The sequence below is a fragment of the Urtica dioica genome, chromosome 4 (genome assembly GCF_054948205.1).
Source record: "Urtica dioica subsp. dioica isolate 48M chromosome 4, U.dioica_male_clone48M_v1_H2, whole genome shotgun sequence".
Lineage (NCBI taxonomy): Eukaryota > Viridiplantae > Streptophyta > Magnoliopsida > Rosales > Urticaceae > Urtica > Urtica dioica.
The window spans coordinates 23134805-23158864 of record NC_142759.1 but is presented as its reverse complement, the minus strand read 5'-3'; the positions used below and the strand labels follow the sequence as shown (position 1 = coordinate 23158864).

At 42.3% G+C, this 24060-nt stretch overlaps 1 protein-coding gene across 1 annotated transcript; it reads left to right on the top strand.

Annotated features, from left to right (window-relative positions):
• Positions 1 to 2539: 2539 nt before the first annotated feature.
• LOC149401283 (uncharacterized) lies at positions 2540 to 3211 on the top strand. Its single transcript, XM_089610651.1, has one exon. It carries the CDS (start codon positions 2540 to 2542, stop codon positions 3209 to 3211), a length of 672 nt encoding a protein of 223 aa, XP_089466777.1.
• Positions 3212 to 24060: the final 20849 nt, after the last annotated feature.

The following is a 24060-nucleotide window of genomic DNA, read 5'->3' as shown; positions in this document are numbered from 1 at the left end:
GCGCGGTCGTCCTGACAGACTTCGTTATCTTCATTTTTTTATCGATTCTCAGCCATTGGATGAGATTTGAAGGCTTAGATTGCTCCAAAAACAAGCCCATTCAACCTTAAAAAGACCAATGTTCTCAGAAGAAGGCATGCATGGAAGGAGATTTTGTAGAATCTATCAAGAACATCTTTTCATGTTCTTAGTTTTTCATTATTTGTCCTAAATTTTCCAGACTTGTTCATACTTTGTGGCTGCAATTTGAAGAGAAGGAGAGAGCTGCAGAGTTCTACCAATGCTACAATCCTAATCAAAGTGTTCTATTCTCTAAACTCTTTTTTTATTCAAGTTCTCCATATGTTTATGATGTTTTTTGATGTGTTGTTCTTGTGTTCATCTTTAAGTATTTTATTGTCATAGTTATTAATATGAACTAGTCTCATGTAGGGCTATGGTGTAGCGGGTTCATTACGATGTAGGATTCATGGTATTAGAATTGTTAGGTTGTTGTTTTTCTCATCACTTTTACTTAATCCTCAACTATGCTTAATGCTTGTATGAATGTCATGAACTCATGCTTGTTTTATGTTCAATTCTAATGCTTGAGAAAGATTAGGTTGTTGTGTTTTTGTGTGGGTTACTAGAATACATTCCTAGGCTAGATATAGCTAAGTTGTTTTAGACTCGTGAGAATACTCTTGTTTTTAATGCTAGCCGTGCTTGTTAGGAGTTGAGATCGAAAGATGATATTCCGGTATCGGTTTAATTCGTAACAAGTTTTTGGCGCCGTTGCCGGGGATTAGTTTTAAATTGCAATTTGACTCATAAGCTTTTATTTGAACTTTCTTTTATTTTTGTTTTCTCATCTATTTTCGTGTTTACTTGCGAAGGTGTATGCGAAAAGACGGTGAATCAAGCCTCCTACCGATCAATCCCGAAATCGAAAAGACGTGTAAACGAAACCGGAAGGAAAAACAACAAAGGATCGAGGGAGCAACAATGGCCGAGGAGCGACCTCTTCTGGACTGTGTCCTACCTACCACAAATGGGTATCGTCCGGCTATTGTTAGTTCAGCCATTGAGAACCGGGGCTTCGAAATCAAAACCGGGATTATCAACATGATTCAACAAAACCAATTTGCTGGAGGCCCAACCAAAGACCCGAACGAGCACCTCGCCAACTTCAACGAGCTATGCGGCACATTCCACATCCAGAACATCAGCGTCGATGCAATCCGACTCCACTTGTTCTCATTTTCCCTTCGCTACAGCGAAGATTTGGCTACAATCCTTGCCCGCCGACTCCATCACCACTTGGGAGGAACTTTGTGCTAATTTTCTTGCAAAGTTCTTCCCATTCGAGAAGACAGCCCGTTTGAAGAATGCGATCCACAGTTTCAGGCAATGAGAGGGGGAGTCCTTGCATGAGGCATGGGCACGCTTTAAAGAAATGATGAGGAAATGCCCTCACCATGGGATACCCTTGCCGGACCAACTACAAACATTCTACTATGGTCTCCTCACCTCTACAAAGACCTTAGTTAACCCCGCCGCGGGAGGCACGGTGCTAACTAAGACGTCATCGGAATTCCATGACTTGCTTGAAGAATTGGCGCGTTCCAACGAGCAATGTCCGGTAGAAAGAAGACTCGTGAAGCCCGGTCCCGCGACCGCACACGCTACCACAACCGGAGACAAATCGGAAGAATTGAAAGAAGTGCTAGCACAAATGGCGGAGCTTAACAAACAACTCAAGGAGATGAAAGTGGCAGCCAAGGTCACACAAGCCACACCGGAGCCATGCTTTTGGTGTAATGGGGCTCACTTTACCGACGATTTCCCTTAAGCCAATGATGTACATGCCGAGCAAGCCAACTACGTCAACAACTACAATAATCGGAGCCAATATCACAACGCCAACAACAACTACAACAATGGAGGTCGAAACAATAATTACAACAATCAAGGATGAAGATGACCTCAACAACAACAACAAGGGTTCGGGGACAATCGACCTTCACCGGCGTACCAAAACCAAAACCAAGGGCAGCCACAACAACAACAACGGGGGTTCCAACCTCAACAACAACCAATTCAGCCCACACCCAAGATCGAGCCAAATGACATGTTCCTAGCATTCATGAATAGGACAACGGCAATCATGCAAAATCAAGAAACCGCGCTTCAAAATCAAATGGCATTGATCCGGAACATTGAGACACAAGTGGGTCAAATTGCTTAAGCTCAAAGCAATAGACCACAAGGGAACCTTCCAAGCAACACCAACGTCAACCCGAAGGACCAATGCAACGCAATCATTCTTCGCAGCGGGTTAGTGGTTGAGAATTTAAACAAGGGGAAGGAAAAAGAAGGAGACGGTGCATCATCATCAACACCACCACAGCCCATGCCTACCTCCTCGACTCCCTTGCATGCCCCTGTGCCATTTCATCAACGGCTCAAGAACAACTAGCTCGACGAGCAATTCGGGCGGTTTGTTGAGATGCTCAAACAACTCCAAGTCAACATTCCGTTCGCCGACGCCATCGTACAAATGCCGATCTATGCAAAGTTCATGAAAGACATCCTCTACAATAGGCGCCGGATTAATGATTGTAGCACAATCACACTTTCTGAGGAGTGCAGTGCTATAATCCAAAGGAAGCTTCCACCAAAAATGAAGGATCCGCGAAGTTTCACCGTACCATGCGCCATAGGGGACCTCTACTTCGAGAAGGCGTTGTGTGATTTGGGAGCTAGCATCAACCTCATGCCATTCTCCATCTTTCAAAAGCTTGGCATCGGAGAAGTGAAATCCACGCGAGTGACACTCCAAATGGCGGACCGATCCATCAAGTACCCAAGAGGCATCATCGAAGATGTCCTTGTCAAGGTGGATAAGTTCATCTTCCCCGCTGATTTCGTGGTGCTAGACATGGAGGAAGACACAAATATCCCTATCATATTGGGAAGGCCATTCCTAGCTAGCGCAGGAGCCTTGATCTATGTCCAAAAAGGCGAGCTCAAGTTAAGGGTGCAAGATGAGGAAGTCGTCTTCAACGTCTTCAAAACCATGAAATACCATAAAGAAAGCAACGATATATTTGGGGTCGATTTTTGTGATGCGGTCATTGACGACCATTCTTGCCGCTCGGATGAGCCCCTTGAGGTATGTCTTTTTAACTCGTGTGATTCCGCTAACGAAATTGTTACTTGTGCAGCCTAAGAATACGCGAATTACATGGATGGGTTCGAGCCTAATAAAAGGAAGTATTTCGAGGAGCTAGGAGAAAGCCCGAAGCCACGCAAACCATCCATGGAGGAGCCTTCGGAGATTGAGCTCAAGGAGTTGCCTTCTCATCTCCGCTACGCTTTCCTTGGAGCTGAGAAGACTCTCCCGGTCATCATATCCGACCACCTCACCGGCGAGCAAGAAGATAAGTTATTGCGAGTGTTGCGATCCCATATGCCGGCAATTGGATGGATTCTTTCCGACATTAAAGGTATTAGTCCATCTTTTTGCATGCATCGCATCCTCATGGAAGACAACGCCCGGCCCTCCATTGAACATCAACGAAGGCTCAATTCGGCAATGAAGGAGGTGGTGCGCAAAGAGATATTGAAGTGGCTCGACGCCGGAGTAATCTACCCAATCTCCGACAGCTCGTGGGTTAGCCCAGTCTAATGCGTTCCAAAGAAAGAAAGGATGACGGTGATTCGAAACGACAACAACAAACTTATCCCGACTCGCACCGTCACCGGCTTCCGAATTTGCATGGACTACCGTAAGCTCAACACCGCCACCCGAAAAGATCACTTTCCTTTGCCCTTCATCGATCAAATGCTTGACCACCTTGCCGGCCACGAATACTATTGCTTCCTCGACGGCTACTCCGGATACAATCAAATCGCCATCGCCCCCGAAGATCATGAGAACACAACATTCACTTGTCCTTACGGCACATTCGCTTTCCGGCGAATGCCCTTCGGCTTATGTAACGCACTGGCTACCTTCCAAAGGTGCATGATGGCCATCTTCTCTGACATGGTTGAGCGCTATAGAGGTATTCATGGATGACTTCTCTATTTTCGGTGCTACTCACGATGTTTGCCTCGAGAATTTGTCTAAGGTGTTAGATCGGTGCGTGGAAGCCAACCTCATGCTCAATTGGGAGAAATACCATTTCATGGTGAAAGAAGGGATTGTTCTAGGCCATCGGGTCTCCGCAAAAGGGCTGGAGGTAGACCGAGCAAAGATTGCCACGATCGAGAAACTACCTCACCAATCTCGGTCAAAGGTGTGCGGAGCTTCTTGGGGCATGCGGGCTTCTACCGGAGTTCATCAAAGACTTCTCGAAAATCACAAAACCTCTTTGTGGTCTCCTCGAGAAGGATACAAAGTTCATCTTCACCAACGAGTGCATGAAGGCATTCATTACGCTCAAGAACAAGTTGAGCACCGCCCCGGTGATAGTGGCACCCGATTGGAGCGAGCTGTTCGAGATGATGACCGATGCAAGCGATTTTGCCGTAGGTGTGGTTCTCGGGCAGCGAAGGGGAAGAGCCTTCCACACAATCTACTACGCAAGCTCAACGATGCCCAAATCAACTACACCACCACCGAAAAGGAGCTCCTCGCGGTGGTCTTTACCTTTGACAATTTCCGACCTTATGTCATTGGCAACAAGACCATCGTCTACACCGACCATGAGGCGATCCGACATTTGATGGGAAAGAAAGATGAAAAGCCGCGGCTCATTCGATGGATTCTCCTCCTCCAAGAATTCGACGTGGAGATCAAACACAAGAAAGGGACGGAGAATCTCGTCGCCGACCACCTCTCACACCTAGAAGACCTCACCCACATCCACGACCAAAAGGTGCCTATCGACGAAAATTACCGAGATGAAAAATTATTAGCAGTGGAGAAGGTGTCAACATTATGGTACGCTGACATCATCAACTTCTTGGTGAGCAACAAGATGCCTCCGGACTACAACCACCACCTGAAGAAGAAATTCCTCTCCAACATTCGACGATACTATTGGGAAGAGCCGATCCTTTATCGGCAGTGCACGGATTCAATAGTCCGCCGGTGCGTGCCCGACGACGAAATGCTCTCCATACTCAAGCATTGTCATTCTCTAGAGTGTGGACGACATTTCGGGCACAATCGCACGGCGGCTAAGGTCCTTCAAAGCGGCTTCTTTTGGCCGAATCTTTTCCGAGATTGCCGTAATTTTGTCATGTCATGCGACCGATGCCAACGGACTGGAAACATCTCGAACCGGAATGAGATGCCATTGAAGAACATAATGGAGATAGAGCTATTCGATGTCTGGGGGATAGACTTTATGGGTCCGTTCCCACCCACCTATGGAAACAAGTACATCCTTCTCGCGGTCGACTACGTGTCCAAATGGGTGGAAGCAAAGGCTACTCCAACAAGCGATGGGAAAGAAGTGCTCCGCTTCCTCAAGCACAACATCTTCACACGCCATGGCACACCGCGAGCAATTATAAGTGACGGAAGCTCCCACTTTTGCAATCGTCAATTCGCTGCGCTCCTTGCAAAATATAGTGTCACTCACCGGAAGGCCTTGGCGTATCATCCTCAATCCAACGGTCAAGCCGAAGTCTCTAACCACGAGATAAAGAAGATCTTAGAGAAGACGGTGGGAAGCTCGCGCAAGGACTGGGCTCACAAGCTCGACGATGCTCTATGGGCGTACCGAACATCTTTCAAGACTTCCATCGGTCTATCTCCTTACAAACTAGATATGGCAAGGCGTGCCATCTTCCGGTAGAGCTTGAGCATAGAGCGTTGTGGGCGATGAAGTTCCTCAACTTTGACCACGAGGCAGCCAGGAAACAAAGACTCCTTGAACTCAACGAACTCGACGAGTTCCGATACGAAGCATTCGAGAACGCAAGAATCTACAAGGAGAAGATGAAGGCATGGCACGACAAACATATCGTGTCAAAAGAGATCAACCCGGGACAACAAGTCCTCCTCTATAACTCTTGGTTGAGACTCTTTCCCGGAAATCTCAAGTCAAGGTGGTCCGGACCGTTCACTATCACGAAAACATTCGCATCCGGCATGTACGAGCTCGAGAGCGCTAGTGGCGAGAAATTCATGGTGAATAGGCAGCGAGTGAAGCCATACTATGGCGGCGTGTTCGAAAATGAGAGCACTACAACATTTACAACATTTACCGACGATTTTATTCGTCGGTAATAACCCTAATTTCGCGCGCCGCGAGGTCCAAAAATTTTGACGCGTCAAATTCCAGAGTCATACGCGCGGACCGCGCGAAACCAGTTTTTTGGACCGCACGGCGCGCGAACCCAAAAAACTGTTTTAAAAAACGTGAACATTCATTCTCTTCTCATTTCCTCTCCGAATTCTCTTTACACCCACACCCATATTCTCTCCAAAACTCATATTTTTCTCGAAATCAAACACATTTTAAGAGACCTAATCACTTGTACATCACATCCCACTCAACATTTTGGTGATTCTCTCTTTGATTTCACTCTCATTCATCCACTCATCTCCAAAATCTACAAGGTAACATTTCTAAATTCGAATTTTTTTGGAGAATTCATGGTATATGGATGGTACTAGGGTGTTTTTGGTGCATATTAGGTTTTGGAATGTCCAATTAATTGTTCATAATTCAAGTATTTTGTTGGAATTGGCATGCACAATATGTGTTCGATGAAATACCCGAGTGAAAATCCTTGCACGAAAATAGATATATGAGATGTGATTTTTTGAAATTTGTGTTTGATGGGGGTAGATAAGTTCATGATATAAGCATAGTTCCGACAAAGTTCACTTATTACGTGCTTATTTGTGTAGATGCACCGAGTGTCATCGTCGCGTACCCAACCCAAGAGAGTCCGTCGAACGGGAGTCGCATTGCCTCGACCATCGACATTGCTCGAGGGTGCGGGAGACGTGTGGGACATAATCTCCAAAAAGGGGTTGATTCCCGAGCGCACTCTAGAGCCCACTCGACAATGCGGCGACATGGTGGCTCAAATCGAGGCCTCTGGGGTGGGGAAATTTATGCAACATCACTACTCCGGCCTCACTGAAACTTGTCCGAGAATTCTATGCAAATCTCTCGGTGACGGAAGGCAATGTAGTTTGGGTCCGGAATGTGAGCATCAACATCTCGCTGGCCGCTCTCAACGCATATCTCGGCATCCCGGAGCCTGAGAATGACGACTACTTCAACCTCACTATCCAACCGCAAATGGGAAGAGTGGATCCATTTGCTTGCTTACCCCGGTGCCACGTACAAGACGAAGACCGTGCACGGTCAATTAGTCCCAGGCTTCCTCCCGATCTCGAGCATCAACCGCTTCGCCAAGACATGGCAATATTTCACTTGTACCTCGATCCTCCCAAACTTGCGGCCACACCAACTCGACCACCAATGACTAGCCCTATTGGCGTGCATCGTTACGGGAAAAAGGGATCAACATTGGGAGGCTCCTACGAGAAAGATTCTTATTCTGCGCGAGACGTGACACCGATGTCACGCTTGGCCACGGCGGGCTAATTACGCAACTCTTCCTCGACGCCAAGCTCAAAATTCCAAACTCCGAGCACCGTGCACCGCTTGGAGCCCCGATCAATGAGGAGAAGATGATGAAGCTTCCGCAATGGAAGCATGGACAAGCACACCCACGCGGTTGGGGATTTACCGACGTCCCGGAGCGCTATCAAGTGGGCCCCAACGCCCCTATCAAGTGAGCAGCCACCGCCACCGGGACGAGCCGAAGGACGACCGGCGGGGAACCATAATCAAGATCTAATGGCCATGATGCAAAACGTTGCGCAACAATTGGGCCGCATCGACGACAACATGCTCACCCTCGATAACCGGACTAGCGCGCGCGGGAGAGAGACGAATTTCATCGGAGTGTCTACAATCAATGGACGTCTCACCAACACCAATTTTACGCCCTTCCTCCCGATGCAAGTACCGGTGTCTACCCCGACGTCCCCGTCTACCCGGCCTACCCACAACGCCTCATCGAGCCATATCCCTTCTATCCTCCATGGGAGCCAAGCCAATACGTTCCTCCCGAAGCCGACGATGACAACGATGACGAGGATGAGGACGAGGATGAGGATTATGACGAGAACGAGTAGAAGAGTTTGACCACCCCCACGAGGTATGTACTTTTCTCCCGTTATATTTACATTGAGGACAATGTGTGTTTTAAGTTTGGGGGGAAAGTTTTTCTTGTCTTGCGGGGTGTGTTTTATTTTTACATAAATCGGATAGTTTAATTTCATTTTTCTTTGTGTGGTTTCTAGTAGAATTTATGCTCAATTGCCAATGATCCACTTATGATAGCCAATGATATTAAAATCTTCAATCATAGATAGTGAAAATAGACCCATGTGCTACCTTGTGTGAAAGAAGTTTAGTGAGCTAGGTTGTTGCCAAAACTAGACCTAAATTTTGTATGTCTCAAAGCTTAGGAAACCTTGAGGAGTAGTCTAGCCAATCGTTTAAAAGAAAACACCAAACACACTAGAACCATCTCCGATCTCTATTCGAAGCGAACTTTAGTGCACATTGATCTAGTGATGATGATTTAGACATTAGGTATAGCCCGTCAAGCCAAAAAGCAAACCCATGTTTGTTTATCTTTTAGAACCCACTCACAAAAGGTTAAACACTATTTATTCTCGATACTTAGTCAGAAAAAGCCGAGCCGATGATTTGAAAATCCCACAAAGAACCCCATTGACTTTAGCGACTCTTGAGTGACATGAGTGAATTCTTTCTATTTTATGACATGTTCTCCGACTAGTCTCTATGTGTTTTATAGTCCATTAGACACCACGCCAGTGATTAGTTATTTTTAATTTTATTGTTATATAGCGAAAAAAAAAAAAAGAAAAAAAAAATATATCTGAAAAAAAAAGTGTTTATTTTTATGTTGGCGTGGTGTTCTATGTTTTTGTTTTAGAGACTTATCGTTTGTTTTTGTTGAGTTGAAGTTTGGGGGGGGGGGGGACACAGGAAATAAAAAGACTAAGTAAAACGTTCTCGTTGGGTGAAATTTGATGCCAAGAACGTAGGGATGGGTGAGTGATTAAACTTCATGTTAGGGTTGTATTTTTGGGTGAGATTCGAGTCGCTAAAGTTAATGTTTGAGCCACTAAAATTTCCTTTCCATACCTTTGACCTTACCTTGAACATTACAAGCCTTTTAAGACCTAATTGACGAGCTAGAAATGAGGTGTGCAGATTAGTAGAGAGAATAGAGAATAGGGGGCATATGGTTGTGTCAAATTGAAACTAATTCCTATTCATTTTCGATTTTGTGTTCTCTTGATGGCGGTTGAAAGACTATGAGACTAGGATTCCGAAAGTTCACTAGATGGTAAGCATTGTAAAACAGGTCTAAGGTGACATGAGCCCACAAGATTGCTTTCACATTTAGTAGTCGGTTTAAAACTTGAAAATGTGGGTTTTCATGTCTATATAAATTTGAGTTGAGGCATTGACAAGTGTTTGAGGCAAAATTTTTTAGCATTAGAATTCTATCCACATAGTTTCCTCTTTCTTTCTTTTTGATTTGTGTGTGTCTCATTTTCTTTTGTTACTTGAGGACAAGTCACGGTTTAAGTTAGGGGGGATTTGATAGGTGCGTTAATCACGCGTAAACTCCTATCTCCCGAGCTTCAAACCAACGAGTCCTCAAGGATTTTAATTACCTCTAGAGTGTTTTTGATGGATTTTCAGGTCTATATGCGTTTTACTAGTGTTTGGGGTCACAATATGGAAAAATAAGCTAATCGGAGTCAAAACGGAGCAAAAATGAAGAAAAGAAGCGAAGAAAACATTGTTTTCCAACTCCACGCACCGCGAGGTCCATTTCGCGCGTCGCGCGGAGTAGGAAATCTGCAGCAAAAGCTACAGAGTCTTACGCGCGAACCACGCGGAAGCGAAAAGAAGGACCGCGCGGCGCGCGGTCGTCCTGACAGACTTCGTTGTCTTCATTTTTTTAGCGATTCTCAGCCATTGGATGAGATTTGAAGGCTTAGATTGCTCCAAAAATAAGCCCATTCAACCTTAAAAAGACCAATGTTCTCAGAAGAAGGCATGCATGGAAGGAGATTTTGTAGAATCTATCAAGAACATCTTTTCATTTTCTTAGTTTTTCATTATTTTTCCTAAATTTTCCAGACTTGTTCATACTTTGTGGCTCCAATTTGAAGAGAAGGAGAGAGCTGCAGAGTTCTACCATTGCTGCAATCCTAATCAAACTGTTCTATTCTCTAAACTCTTATTTTTTTTAATTCAAGTTCTCCATATGTTTATGATGTTTCTTGATGTGTTGTTCTTGTGTTCATCTTTAAGTATTTTTATTGTCATAGATATTAATATGAACTAGTCTCATGTAGGGCTATGGTGTAGCGGGTTCATTACGATGTAGGATTCATGGTATTAGAATTGTTAGGTTGTTGTTTTTCTCATCACTTTTACTTAATCCACAACTATGCTTAATGCTTGTATGAATGTCATGAACTCATTCTTGTTTTATGTTCAATTCTAATGCTTGAGAAAGATTAGGTTGTTGTGTTTTTGTTAGGGCGGCGCAAAAAAACCGTAAAAACCGTAAACCGGACCGGACCGGTGATTTTTAGACCGCCGGTCTGGTTTAAAACGGTTTTTTGTTTTTCCGGTCCGGTCCGGTCCGGTTTACTCAATGCAACCGGTCCGGTCCGGTTTTTTTTTTTTAAAAACCGTTAAACCGGACCGGACCGGTTTATTTATAAAAAAAAATAAATTAATGTCCAATTAGCCAAATTAGACATTTGTGCATGTATTTAACTCCCATATATGACTATATATTTGTGTTTTGTTGGAAAATTAATGGTTTTTATTTTTTTTAATTATGTAAAACGGTTCAAAACGGTCCAACGGTCCAAAACGGTCCGGTCCGGTCTAAACGGTCCAAACGGTTCAAAACGGTCCGGTCCGGTCTAGATGATTTAAAACGGTCCGGTCCGGTCCGGTTTTTACAGTTTTTTGGTCCAGTCCGTTTTGAGTTTTTTTGAACCGTTTTGAACGGTCCGGTCCGGTTTTTTGGCCGGTTTTGGACCGGACCGGACCGTGCACAGGCCTAGTTTTTGTGTGGATTACTAGAATACATTCCTAGGCTATATATAGCTAGGTTGTTTTAGACTCGTGAGAATACTCTTGTTTTTAATGCTAGCCGTGCTTGTTAGGAGTTGAGATCGAAAGATGATATTTCGGTATCGATTTAGGTGGTTAGATGCTTGAGAGAGATCTATCAAGTCTATTAAAGTGAGTATGAGTAGTGAAAAGTGTGAATCTCAATAGCTTGTTTCTTTTCTTAACTCAGCGAATCCAAGTTGTTTTGTGAACCCGTGAACCATAGTCCTTCCCTTTATCCAATAGAAATTTTGTGCATTTAGTTGTTTACTTTTGTGACATGTTATTGAATTTTTTGTGACAACGATTCTATCAACTATATTTAGTTCTATATTAGCTTGTGATTATCGGATTCCTTATTTAGCTAATCCTCGAGGGATCGACTCGTTCTTACGATTTATTACTATTGCAACCACGTGCACTTGCGTGTGCGAGAAAATTCGCAACAAAGACTCAATATACTTTTAGTATTTTAATTATCCTAGCATTCCATTAATCTAAGTGATCCACTCGAGTTTACTAAGTCATATTAAAAACTCAAGAGTGTTACTAAATTACCCTTCAAAAATAATTAAGTTTCGATATAGTTTAGTGATTAGGTTTTCGTGACAACTAGTCTCGTTTAACCTAATAGCATCCCTTCACGGATGAGCTTCCAGTAGGGAGAGAAGACATTGTCTTTTAATAACCTCCCCGCTTAGCCTCTTATCGGCTTGGTCACAAATCTCTCCGATCCGTTCAACTCATTCATTAAAACTATCCTAATTCGATTAGATGTTTTACATATGAATTAAAAAAACCCACAAGCAAGCAACCCACGATACAATATCCAAGCAAGCAAGCATACATAGGCAAAGCAATTAAATAAACAAGCAAGCATGGTTTGTTTCGGTTTTGATTGTATTCTATTTGACCCTATATAAAAAAAAAACAAGATGAGCCCAATACTATTGGCCCATGGATTCTTATTTGGGCCCATATCTATGTCCCAAGGAAAAATAAATCAATTCAAATTATTTATTTTCCTTTTAGCTTGATTTTTTTTTAAAATTCAGTGGGCCACGTGGGCCCACTGGGCATCCGGGCCTCGGGCCCGGACAGAATCCACTCGGCCCAGCCTGCCAAGCTGGTCCAAGCCTTGCACGGCTAGGCCTGCCCTAGAGGCAGGCCGCGGGACTGAAGACCACGGCTAGGACTGCCGTGGCTGGGTGGTTCCAGCGCTGGAGCGGGGTTGCAAGGCAGCTCCCCCGCTGGACTGCTTGGCCACGGCTCAGTCGCATGGAGACGCGTTGCATGGGTGCAGCGGCTTCTTCGGTCGGTTGTAGTCGTGACGTCTCGTCGATCGTCGTGATCACGTCGGGATTACAACAAGAATAATGTACATGAAAAAATAAATTACATAAAACTTATACTCGCCAAAATTTGTGGTGTACATAAAATCTAGAAAGCGAGAATCAAATATTCTATAATCAAACCCGAAAACAATTCGCATATACAATTATCGAATTGAATGAAAAACATAATCAAATATAATTTCATTCAAACCATTATTTAAATGCATGAACGGATCAAACAAACAAGTAAATCAACTAGCTCTGATACCACTTGTTGGTGATTAGTTCACCTTAATAACCGTGCAGAAAAAATAATTATGCTACTCGAAAGCTAATTAAGATGGTCATTAAACAAGAATCTAGATTTAATTGTGTGTACTATAAAAGTATGAGAGCGAGCATGCAACTGATAAAAAATTAGATTAAGTTCTAGTGACACTTACTCGTTGGGCTCACGAACTGAATCTTCAAGCTTTGACAAATCCGTCTCCAGTCTTTATTAGACTACTTCGTCGTGTTGTTTCTGAAACTTCGGGATCAGCTTCAAGCCGTTGTTGATGACACCGTAGTCTTCCGAAACGTAATCTCCGAGACGAATAGGAAATATGAGTGGGCACAATCTTTATCTAACTACGACCTCAAACAGTGAATTCAGGTCGCACCGTGTTTATGGGATTGGAATCACGGAGTTCCGAGGGCAAAGGAGAGAAAGAAATTTACGTCCACCACAGAGAGTGAATGGACAAAAATTCTAAAGCAATTAGGTACATTATTTCTCTTCCCTTGAACCTCTATTTATAGTAGTGGAATGGAGAGGTTTTAGGAAACCCTAGTCTCCAATTAAAGATCAACTGTTAGATCTTTATTTAAATTCATACTTTCTCTCTTAACCCTTAGATCATAATCTAAGATATATTATTCCATAATATCTTCCTTTAAATAAGGAATCTATTTAAAAAAGCAATATCTTATTCCCTTTTAAATAGTGAGATAATATCAAATCCAATATTATCTCATAGATATTAGGTGTTGTCAGTCCGTCTCGGACCGACGGGGACTAAGGCGTCACTTCGACCCACGCGACCGGTGCAAGGCCTCAGGCGGCGAAACCTTGCCTCGGCCTTTGGCCGGCCCAAACCAATGGCCGGGCCAAGGGTCAGCCGGCCAGCGGCCGGCCGTATGCTTGACCGGCCTATCGCCGGCCCAAAGGTCAGTCGGCCAATGGCCGGCCATATGCTCAGCCGGCCCATGGCCGACCGAAAGGTCAGCCGGCCATGTCCAAGGCCGGCCCTCCTCCAAGGCCGGCACTCCAAGGCCGGCCCTCCTCCAAGGCCGGCGCTCCAAGGCCGGCCCTCCTCCAAGGCCGGCACTCCTCCAAGGCCGGCACTCCAAGGCCGGCCCTCCTCCAAGGCCGGCGCTCCAAGGCCGGCCATCCTCCAAGACCGGCTCTCCAAGGCCGGCGCTCGGCCAAGGGGTTCCCCAAACACCCCTTGGCCGCCTATAAATATGAGGGTCTCTCCCTTGACCCAGGTAATCCATTCTTGAGTACTGAAACGCTGTCGAACTCGTACATCGCTCGTTTCTCTCAAGTCTCGGCCTCTAAACACCCCTAAAACTTCTATACTCCACCTCAATCCCACTAATGTTGAGCGTCGGAGAGGTAAACAGGGGCACCCCCCCTGTTTCCCCTTTGTAGTTCACAATCTCTTGCTTGCTTTTCAGGTATCGAGATGAGGTGAGCTTCACCCACAGCTAAGGGACGACTTGGGATACCACGTCCGACACGCTCGAGCCGGAGTGAGACCACTTAGTCCGGCCTTGGGTCTAACCACTCTGGGCTCCTAAATAGTTGTCCAAAAATCAGCGACAACATTAGGAATTTAAATATAGAGAGAATAAAGGCAAATATCTTATTTCCTTTTAAATATTATCCTCTCTTTATTTAAATCATGAAAGAGAAAAGTTGGGCGTTTTCCCAATACACCCAATATGGGTATTTCGAATTTCATGTGCCCATGAGCAAAGGATTTCGTTTTTGGGCATTTTCCAAATATACCCACTATGGGTATGAACAAATTAATTGCTTCTCCATGGGCTAATGAATTCCGAATTTTGCAATGTTCATAAGGCCCAATTCAAAATTCAATTAATTATTTACCTTATCCAACAACAAATAGTTAATTCCACTATAAATAGTTAATTCGACAAATAAACAAATTTCCGAATGTATGCTGCTAATCATATTACAACATGTGAGATTATAATAAAAGCATTATTATTAGAAAGTTCATATTCGTCTTTATCGAAGCCGAATCGGGGACTATGGACCCAGTAGTTGAAGCTTAACGAATCCGATCAAAAAGACGATATAGTCATTTCTCTTTTTCGATCGATTCATCTAATCTTAGTCAATACTCCACCGTGTATGCTATGACTGAACTCTCCTTTAATACTGGAATTATATTTACTCATCGTGATGAGTGTCCACTGATATAGTCAGTACGTGATTAAGATCCTTCAGGTTCAACCCGTATCGAGAAGAGGTCAATTATTCCGTTATACCTTTCTCATACATATGCGCCCTAAGCATTGTTGCTTCCCCAGCGAAAGATTCTCTCGAATGTTACTTACTTCGAGAGTGCGCGCAATCTATCGGTTCTGGAATCAACCCTTAGGTGAGAGAACGTTTACCTTCTCTCAGGAAGGCTGGATTCCGTATTTGTGAAACACTTCCCTTCTGCGATCAAGTCCCGAGTTCCCAAAACATCTGTTTATGTAACCTCAATTGGCCTTTAACGTGATGAATCAAAGAACTAAGTAACAAGACCTAGAAGTCCATGAACACTTCAAAATTTAGACCAAGACTCACTATGACCATCATAGTGACCCTGGTTGGTGCGTCATAACGGTCTTTACACGACACATCCATAACCAAGGTCTGTCCGGATCGTACACTTACCACAAGTGTAGAATACTCCCACTAAGTGATCAACCTTCACTTGTGTTCCACATATGTGACTTCGGATACAGCTACTCAGGCTTGTATCAATCATCCACCTGGTTTTAGTTCACCGTCCGAACTTAGGTGCCCAACACGTGACTCGGTTTAATACGGAGACTAAGGATTGATGAATTTTTGTTGTAACTATTTACAATAGTAGACAACACTTTCAATTCAAATAGATTATAAATGTCGAAACTTTATTTTATTAATATTTCAGCGAAAATTACAAATAAATCTTCTCATGGGCAAGAATTCCTAACAACATCTTCATAACTTAGTACTTCACCAATAGGTCTTGTCTATATTACATAGTGAATCTAGATCTCTGACTTTCTCAAATGAGAGTACGTAAGCTATGAAATGACATGTCTCATTTTAGGATTGAGGTAAGCACGATGCAATTCATACATAGTGACTTCGAGACATAAGAAGTTCAATGGTTTGTTCTCATTCTGTCTCTAGAAGTGCACTAATCAATTCAGAAGATACCTAGGAAGAACTATAGAGTCTCCAACTCTCAATGTCCCATAACCAGACATCACAGATTCTCCTAACAATTATACTGAGATCAATAGCCCTTTGATCCTTAGATTGTAAATATACGGTTTTAAGCAAACCATGAAGTGTTTGTTCATGCAAATCTATTATTGACTCTTCATTTGTTGTTAGGTTTTTTTAAGGACTAAAGACTATAGTTTATCATAAAGCTTCAAATAGACAAGGAAGAATGAATGAACGTTTCAACTTTTATTAAATATTCAGCAATTACAAGCAAGAGTCTTCGTGAGACTTTATTACATTAAATTTAAATAATTAGAGACTACTACTCTTCTTGTAGGCACCATTGACAACAAACTTCCACTTGACTCAAAGAAGATGTGAGTAGTCTTTCATGCCTAATCCCTCCCGATGCTGGTCGAAGACCTTGTTGGCTAGGGCCTTGGTGAATGAATCTTCCAGGTTGTCCACCGTTGAGATCTTCTTCACCACCATGTCTCCGCGCTGCACGATCTCTCGAATCAAATGGTATTTCCTCTCAATATGCTTAGAGCGCTTATGGCTTCGAGGTTCCTTTGAGTTAGCGACAGCCCCACTGTTATCAAAATAAAGAGTCATGGGCTCGTCGAGGTTTGGAACGACTTCCAAATACTTAAGGAATTTTCTAAGCCATACAGCCTCTTTGGATGCTTCACAAGCAGCCACATATTCTTCTTCCATTGTGGAGTCAGCAATGCAAGATTGCTTGATACTCCTCCAAACCACAGATCCACCATTTAGGATTAACACAGATCCTGAAGTGGATTTCGTGGAATCCTTATCCGCTTGAAAATCGAAGTCGGTATATCCCTTCATAGCCAGGTCGGTACCTCAATATGTAAGCATCAAGTTCCTAGTTCTCCGAAGATACTTAAAAACATGCTTAACAACAATCCAGTGCTCGGGTCCAGGGTTGAATTGGAAATGGCTAACTACGCCAACTGCGAAGCAGATATCAGGTCTAGTGCAAAGCATAACATACATGAGACTTCCTACGGCTGAGGCGTAAGGAATTTTTCTCATGTCTTTAATCTCTTGTGCAGTCTTGGGAGGTTGGTCCTTAGAGAGTGAGACTCCATGCCTAAAGGGTGTTTGGCCCTTCTTGGAGTCTTGCATCGAGAAAAGATCCATCACCTTATCAATATAAGATGCTTGAGAGATTGACAAAGTCCGGTTTTTCCGATCTCGAAAGATTTGGATACCCATAATGTACGCGGCTTCTCCTAGATCCTTCATATCGAATGGCTTTGCTAGCCAGATCTTAACCTCGGATAATTTACCCACATCATTACCAATGAGTAATATTCCATGACCTGGATGCTTGCTTTAATCCATAAATGGACTTAAGCAACTCACAAACCTTGGTCTCTTGACCTTCTTCCACGAAACCGTCTGGTTGAGCCATATAAATGCGCTCGTCAAGATTGTCATTCAGGAAGGCAGTCTTAACATCCATTTGCCAGATCTCATAGTCGAGAGCAACAACTATGGATATAAGTATGCAGATGGATTTAAGCATCGCGACTGGCGAGAAGGTATCATCATAGTCAATACCTTCCTTTTAGGTATAACCCTTAGCCACTAGTCGTGCTTTGAACGTCTAGACGTTCCCATCCGGACCCATTTTCTTCTTGTATATACACTTACACCCTACGGGTTTAATCCCTTCGAGAAGGTCCACAAGTTTCCAGACATTGTTGACATACATCGAGAGAATTTCAACTTTCATGGTGTCAAGCCAAAGGTTTGATTCAGAACCAGCCATTGCATGGCTGTAAGAAACAGGGTCATCCATGTCAGAGACGGCTACGAGAGTATCTCCGTTAGACATGTACCTGTCAGGCTTTTGAGAAACCCTCCCACTACGTCGAAGTACTACTTGACAAGATTCGGATGAGTTAGGTTGTGGTTCAGTTGGGGTAAGAATAGTTCTTACAGATGAGGTAGAAGCATCCTCACCCAACTTTTCTTCAAGCAAAATTTTGCTTCTAGGTTTTACATCTTTCATAAAGTCCTCCTCAAGGAAACGATCATTCGTGCTAACGAAAGTCTTGTCGTCCTCAGGACTATAGAATGTGAAACCTTTAGTTTCCTTCGGATATCCAACAAACAGACACAATTCTGACCTACCAGCCAACTTGCTAGTCTTTTGCCTTAGCACATGTGCAGGGCAACCCCAAATTCTGATGCGGCCAAGATTTACTTTACAGCCAGTCCATCGTTCAGAAGGAGTACCAGGAACCGTTTTGGATGGAACGTGGTTTAGAATGTAAGCGGCTGTTTCGAGGGCATATCCCCAAAAGGAAAGAGGGAGTGATGAGTAACTCATCATCAATCTAACCATCTCTATTAGAATTCGGTTCCTTCTCTCTGACACTCCATTTTGTTGAGGTGTACCAGGTGCTGTAAGTTGAGAAGCGATACCTTCTTCTTTAAGAAAGTCATCGAACTCTCCAGACATATGCTCACCACCTCGATCAGATCGAAGGGTTTTGATCTGTTTGGCAGTTTGCTTTTCCACTAAAGCCCGGAAGACCTTAAATACGTCAAAGGTCTCGGATTTGTGTTTTCGAAAATAGACAAAACCATATCTTGAGTAATCATCGGTGAAGGTAACAAAGTATTCGTATCCTCCCCGTGCATGTGTATTGAGTGGACGACATACATCAAAATGTACGAGTTCCAACAACTCAGTGGCTCTTCGACCCTAAGCTGAGAAAGGTCGCTTAGTCGGTTTGCCTTCTATACAAGATTCACAAGTAGGTAATGAACCTATTGCAGCGGCTTGGAGTGGACCGCCCCTCACAAGTCTCTTAATCATGTCTAGACTAATATGACCAAGTCTTAAGTGCCAGAGTTATGTTGATTTTATTAGATCGGAGGAATCAAAAAGTTTGATCCTCTTTGGCTCCCTAACTAGATCATTATCTATTTTAGTGTCTAAAAGCGAAGGTTGCGTGGGATAAATGTAAAAGAGAGCATTCTTCATACATGCATCAGTGACGAAAGAATTATTGGAAAGAGAAATTCGAATTTCATTCTTAATAAACTTTAAACAATAATCTTGCTCATAAAGACGAGCAACATATATCAAGTTCTTCCCAAAGGAAGGAACAAAATAAACATTATTCAAATTTAAAGTTCGATCTTCAAAAGATAGTGTCACTGATCCCACGGCCTTTGTTGACACCGAGCTCTCATCACCCCACCTGAAGGAGAAGTCACCTTCCTCTAAGCTTTTGGTTTTCTTGAAACCAGTCAAGGAACAACAAATATGAGTAGCAGCGGAGTTATGAATCCACGTTGATACATTATCAGCTACTAAGCATGCTTCGGTAATAAGTACATTACCATTTTCCTTTGCTTTAAGGTAGGCTGGACAGTTCTTCTTCTCGGCCTTGTGAGGTCTCTTCTTAGATCCAAAGGTGGAGGCTTTATGCTCAGTAGCATGTGCCTCTCCTTGGTTCCTCTTTCTCTTAGTGAGACCTTCAGCAGTGTAAAGCTCCTTCGTTAGCTCGGTAACAGTGTACTCTAACTTATTCATGGAGTAGTTCAGCTTGAAGGTATCAAAAGATTCGGGGAGAGTTTCCAAGATCATATCTATTTTGGTCTCCCCGTCAATCTCAGATCCTAGGATTTCCATCTATTCAGGTAACTAATGATCAGCATCATATGGTCCCTGACAGGAGTCCTAGCCTTCATGCGACAGTTCATAAACTGTCTGACTGCTTGCTGTCTGGCCTGACGCCCTTGCCCTCCAAACATCTAATGGAGATTGTAGAGCATGCCGGTGGCCACTTCTATGTCACGATATTGCCGTTGCATCAAATTGTTCATCGATGCTAGATATAGCACCTCGCAATTGTCGGGGATGATTCCCCATATAACCATATTAATGCGGAAAAGTAATTAATTACGCTAATCATGAGCTAATTAATTCAATGATTATATGACAAGATCTAGATTTACGTTAATTAAAAATTATACGAGAGCATATATGTCAAGCAACCGAAATAACAGTAAACAAGTCCTTACATTGATTTTCGGTTCACGAACTGAAAGCTTTCACAATCCGTCTTCGTCTTGAACGTACAAGCCTCCACACGATCAAATAAGGGACTCTACTTCAAGGACTCGATGTGATGACACCTTAGTCTTCCGAAACGTAATCTCCGAGACGAATAAGAAAGATGCGTGGGCACAATCTTTATCTCACTAGATCACGAAACTAGGTGTTTCGAGATCTCTCTCTTATTTTACTAAGAATGGAAACGAATTTCCAAGGGGAGGTTGAGGCAGATGCACGGCCAAGGAGAGGCTAGGATGCACGAAATTTTCACCAAATAATTGCTTATTTTTGCCTTCTCATGAACCCCTATTTATAGTAGTAAAAAGAGATATTCATGGAATCTTCCAGAATATTTTATTTCCTTTTAATGTGTTCACACTAGTGGATTAAATCTAGGCCATTGGATCTCAACAAGTGAATCCTACTTTTTCTCTCATCCATCAGATCAATATCTATGGGATATTATTCTCTATTTAAATAGAGAATATTTTATTTAGTGAGAGAATAAAGGGGAATATATTATTTCCCTTTAAATATATTCTCATATATTCTCCTAAATACTTTCCTTTAAATAAGGAGAAAATATAGGACAATATCTTATATTATTCTCTCTCCTTTATTTAAACAACTAAAGAGAAAATATTGGTAAATACCAATATTGAAAAAAGTCGAATTTTAGGCACACGGCCAAGGGGGATTTGCGCAACTCCTATGCCGAAATTCCCAAATCCGATTTTCATATTTTGTGCAAGGCCCAATTGCTTAAAACCCAATTAATCATTATTTACTTGGTCCAACAATAAACAAATAATTAATAATTGTTTATTTACTTGATCAAACAATAAATAAACAATTCTACCATAAATATTTTTTTAATTCTGCGAATACCCGTTTTCCAGAATTAATGTTGTCAATCACAATTACAGCAAGTGAGATTAATAATGATAAACATTATTATACGAAAGTTCTTATCCGCCTTTATCAGAGCCGAATCGGGGACTATGGACCTAGTAATAGAAGCTTAACAAATCCGATGAAAAAGACGAAATAGTCCTTTCTCTTTTTCCATCGATTCGTTTAATCTTGGTCAAATACTACACCTTGTAATCCAAGACTTAACTCTCCTTTACACTAGAATTATATTTACTCATCGTGACGAGTGTCCACTGATATAGTCAGTTTGTGATCAAGATCCTCCACGTTCAACCCGTGTCAAGAGAAGTCAATTTTTCTGTTATACTTCTCTTGATACATATCAGTCGTAAGCATTGTTGCTTCCCCAGCGAAAGATTCTTTTGAACGTTACTTACTTCGAAAGTGCGCGCAATCTATCGGTTCTGGAATCAAACCTTAGGTGAGAGAACATTAACCTTCTTTCAGGAAGGCTGGATTCCGTATCTGTAAATCATTTCCCACTCGAATTATGCTCTGAGAAAACTCCCAAGACATAAGCTGTGATTAGCATGAATAGCCTTTTAGCGAATGAGTCAAAGAGCTCAGTAACATAACCCAGTGTCCATGATCACTTCAGGATTTAGATCAAGTCTCACTGTGACCATCATAATGGCCTCGGTTAGTGTGTCGTAACGGTCCTTAAACGACACATCTACACCAAGACATGTCCGGGTCGTACACTTACCACAAGTGTAGAATGCTCCCACACAGTGATCAGCATTCACCTATGTGTTCCACATATATGACTTTAGATATAGTTTTCCAGGCGTATATCAGTCATCGACCATGTTTTAGCACACCGCCCGAACTCAGGTGTCCAGCACGTGACTCAGTTAGATACGGAGGCTATGGAATAATGAATGTTTAATAAATCTCATTAAATAAGAAATAACGCTTTCAATTCAAATAGATAATAAATGTCAAACTTTATTTTATTAATAATTTCAACGAGAATTTACATAAGTATCTTCTCGTGGGCAAGAATTCCTAACAATCTCCCACTTTGACCTAGAGAAGATATGGCATGTATCTAAGGCCCATTCCTTCCACGTGTTTCACGAACACATGTTCGGATAGTCCCTTTGTCATTGGATCCGCAATGTTGTCCAACGTCGAGATCTTCATGACTGCCACGTCTCCTCTTCGAACTATTTCTCTTATAAGGTGGTATTTTCGTTCTATATGCTTTCCTCTCTTATGGCTGCGAGGTTCCTTCGAGTTTGCGATGGCTCCAGTGTTATCACAGTGGAGTTGCACAGGCTCGTTCATTTTAGGAACTACCTCTAGTTCGGCTAAGAAATTCTTAAGCCAAACAGCCTCTTTTGCTGCCTTGGAAGCTGCAATATATTCAGCTTCCATAGTAGAGTCTGCGATACTATATTGCTTAATGCTTCTCCAGACAATCGCTCCTCCATTGAGAGTGAACACTGATCCAGACGTTGACTTCAACATGTCACGGTTTGCCTGAAAATCAGAGTCAGTGTATCCTTGTATCACCAAGTCATTACTTGTGTATATAAGCATCATGTCTCTAGTTCTCTTAAGATATTTTAGGATATGCTTAATGTTGTCAATGGTGCCCACAAGAAGAGTTGTAATCTTTATATTGTACATTTGATGTAATAAAGTCTCATGAAGACTCTTGCTTGTAATTGCTTATTTATTAATAAAAAGTTGAAATGTTCATTCATTCTTCCTTGTCTGTTTGAAGCTTTATGATAAAACATTAGTCTTTAGTCCATAAACAAACTAAACAACTTACGAAGAGACAAATGTAGACTTGCATGAACAAACTCTTCGTAGTTTGCTTAAAATGATATATTCGCAATCTAAGGGTCAAAGGACTATTGACCTCAGTATGATTGTTAGAAGAATCTATGATGTCTGGTTATGAGGCATTGAGATTTGCAGACTCTATAGTTCTTCTAGGTATCTTTCGAAGGTACTGAATTGACCAGTGCACTTCTAGATACAAGATAAGAACAAACCATTTAACCTCTTATGTCTCGAAGTCACTACGTATGAATTGCATCGTGCTTACCTTAATCCTGAAATGAGACATGCCATTTCACAGCTTACGTATTCTCATTTGAGAAAGTCAGAGTTCGGACTCACTATGTGATTCCGAACAGGGCCTATTGGTGAAGTACTAAGTTGTGAGAATGTCATGAGTAACTTTGTGAAGTTCTCATAGATATGGAATTCATGAACAAGATTGCTGAAATGCAATGTATATCACCTCATGCTTTGTTCCTTGGAGTGTGAATAAAGGAACTGGCCAGTGTCCAAATTGTGTCCTGACTCTTTTGGATGAAACAATGTGACTTGTTAGCTCCTCGTCAATACATTGTTTCTAACTTATTCACAAGCGACAAAGGAGTTGAGGAAATAACAGCTAGAAGGGTAAAATGGTAATTTTGTAAATCCCAACTAGATGATGATATTCATGAAGGGTAAACACTGATAATATTCTGTGGATCCACTCATTACAATTAGGTCGAATTCTTGAGTAGAAAATAAATTCATTTGAACCGAGAGATTTTCAGTGTCAACTATTTAGTGGAGTCAGTTGACATTAAGCTAAACTTGAAAAAAGTTTTGTGAACTTTTGAGTCCAAGTGTTTAGCTCAAGCTTTGTTCATTTGGATCCATGAGGTCACTATCACGAATCACATCGAATAGGAATAGTTAAACTGGAAGCTAAGTCAAAACAAGAACGAAAATTGTCAAAATGGTATTTTTATCTTTTGAGACATAGCATGAAATGAATGTCAATAAATTTTTTGACAAGGTCATTTAATGACTTAATGTCACTCGGCCAAATTAGATTAATTGGGCCTTGTTGATTAATTTCATTTCATAAGAATTTTATTGAAAATTCTTAATGGGCCTTTGTCATGTCGTCATGAACAAATTAAGTAGCTTCTAGAAGCTCCTTCTAGAGTGATGTTGGGCGCC

What these genes read in the sequence shown, in the direction of transcription:
- LOC149401283 (XM_089610651.1), top strand. Translation starts at nt 2,540, where the DNA reads ATGCCGATCTATGCAAAGTTCATGAAAGACATCCTCTACAATAGGCGC.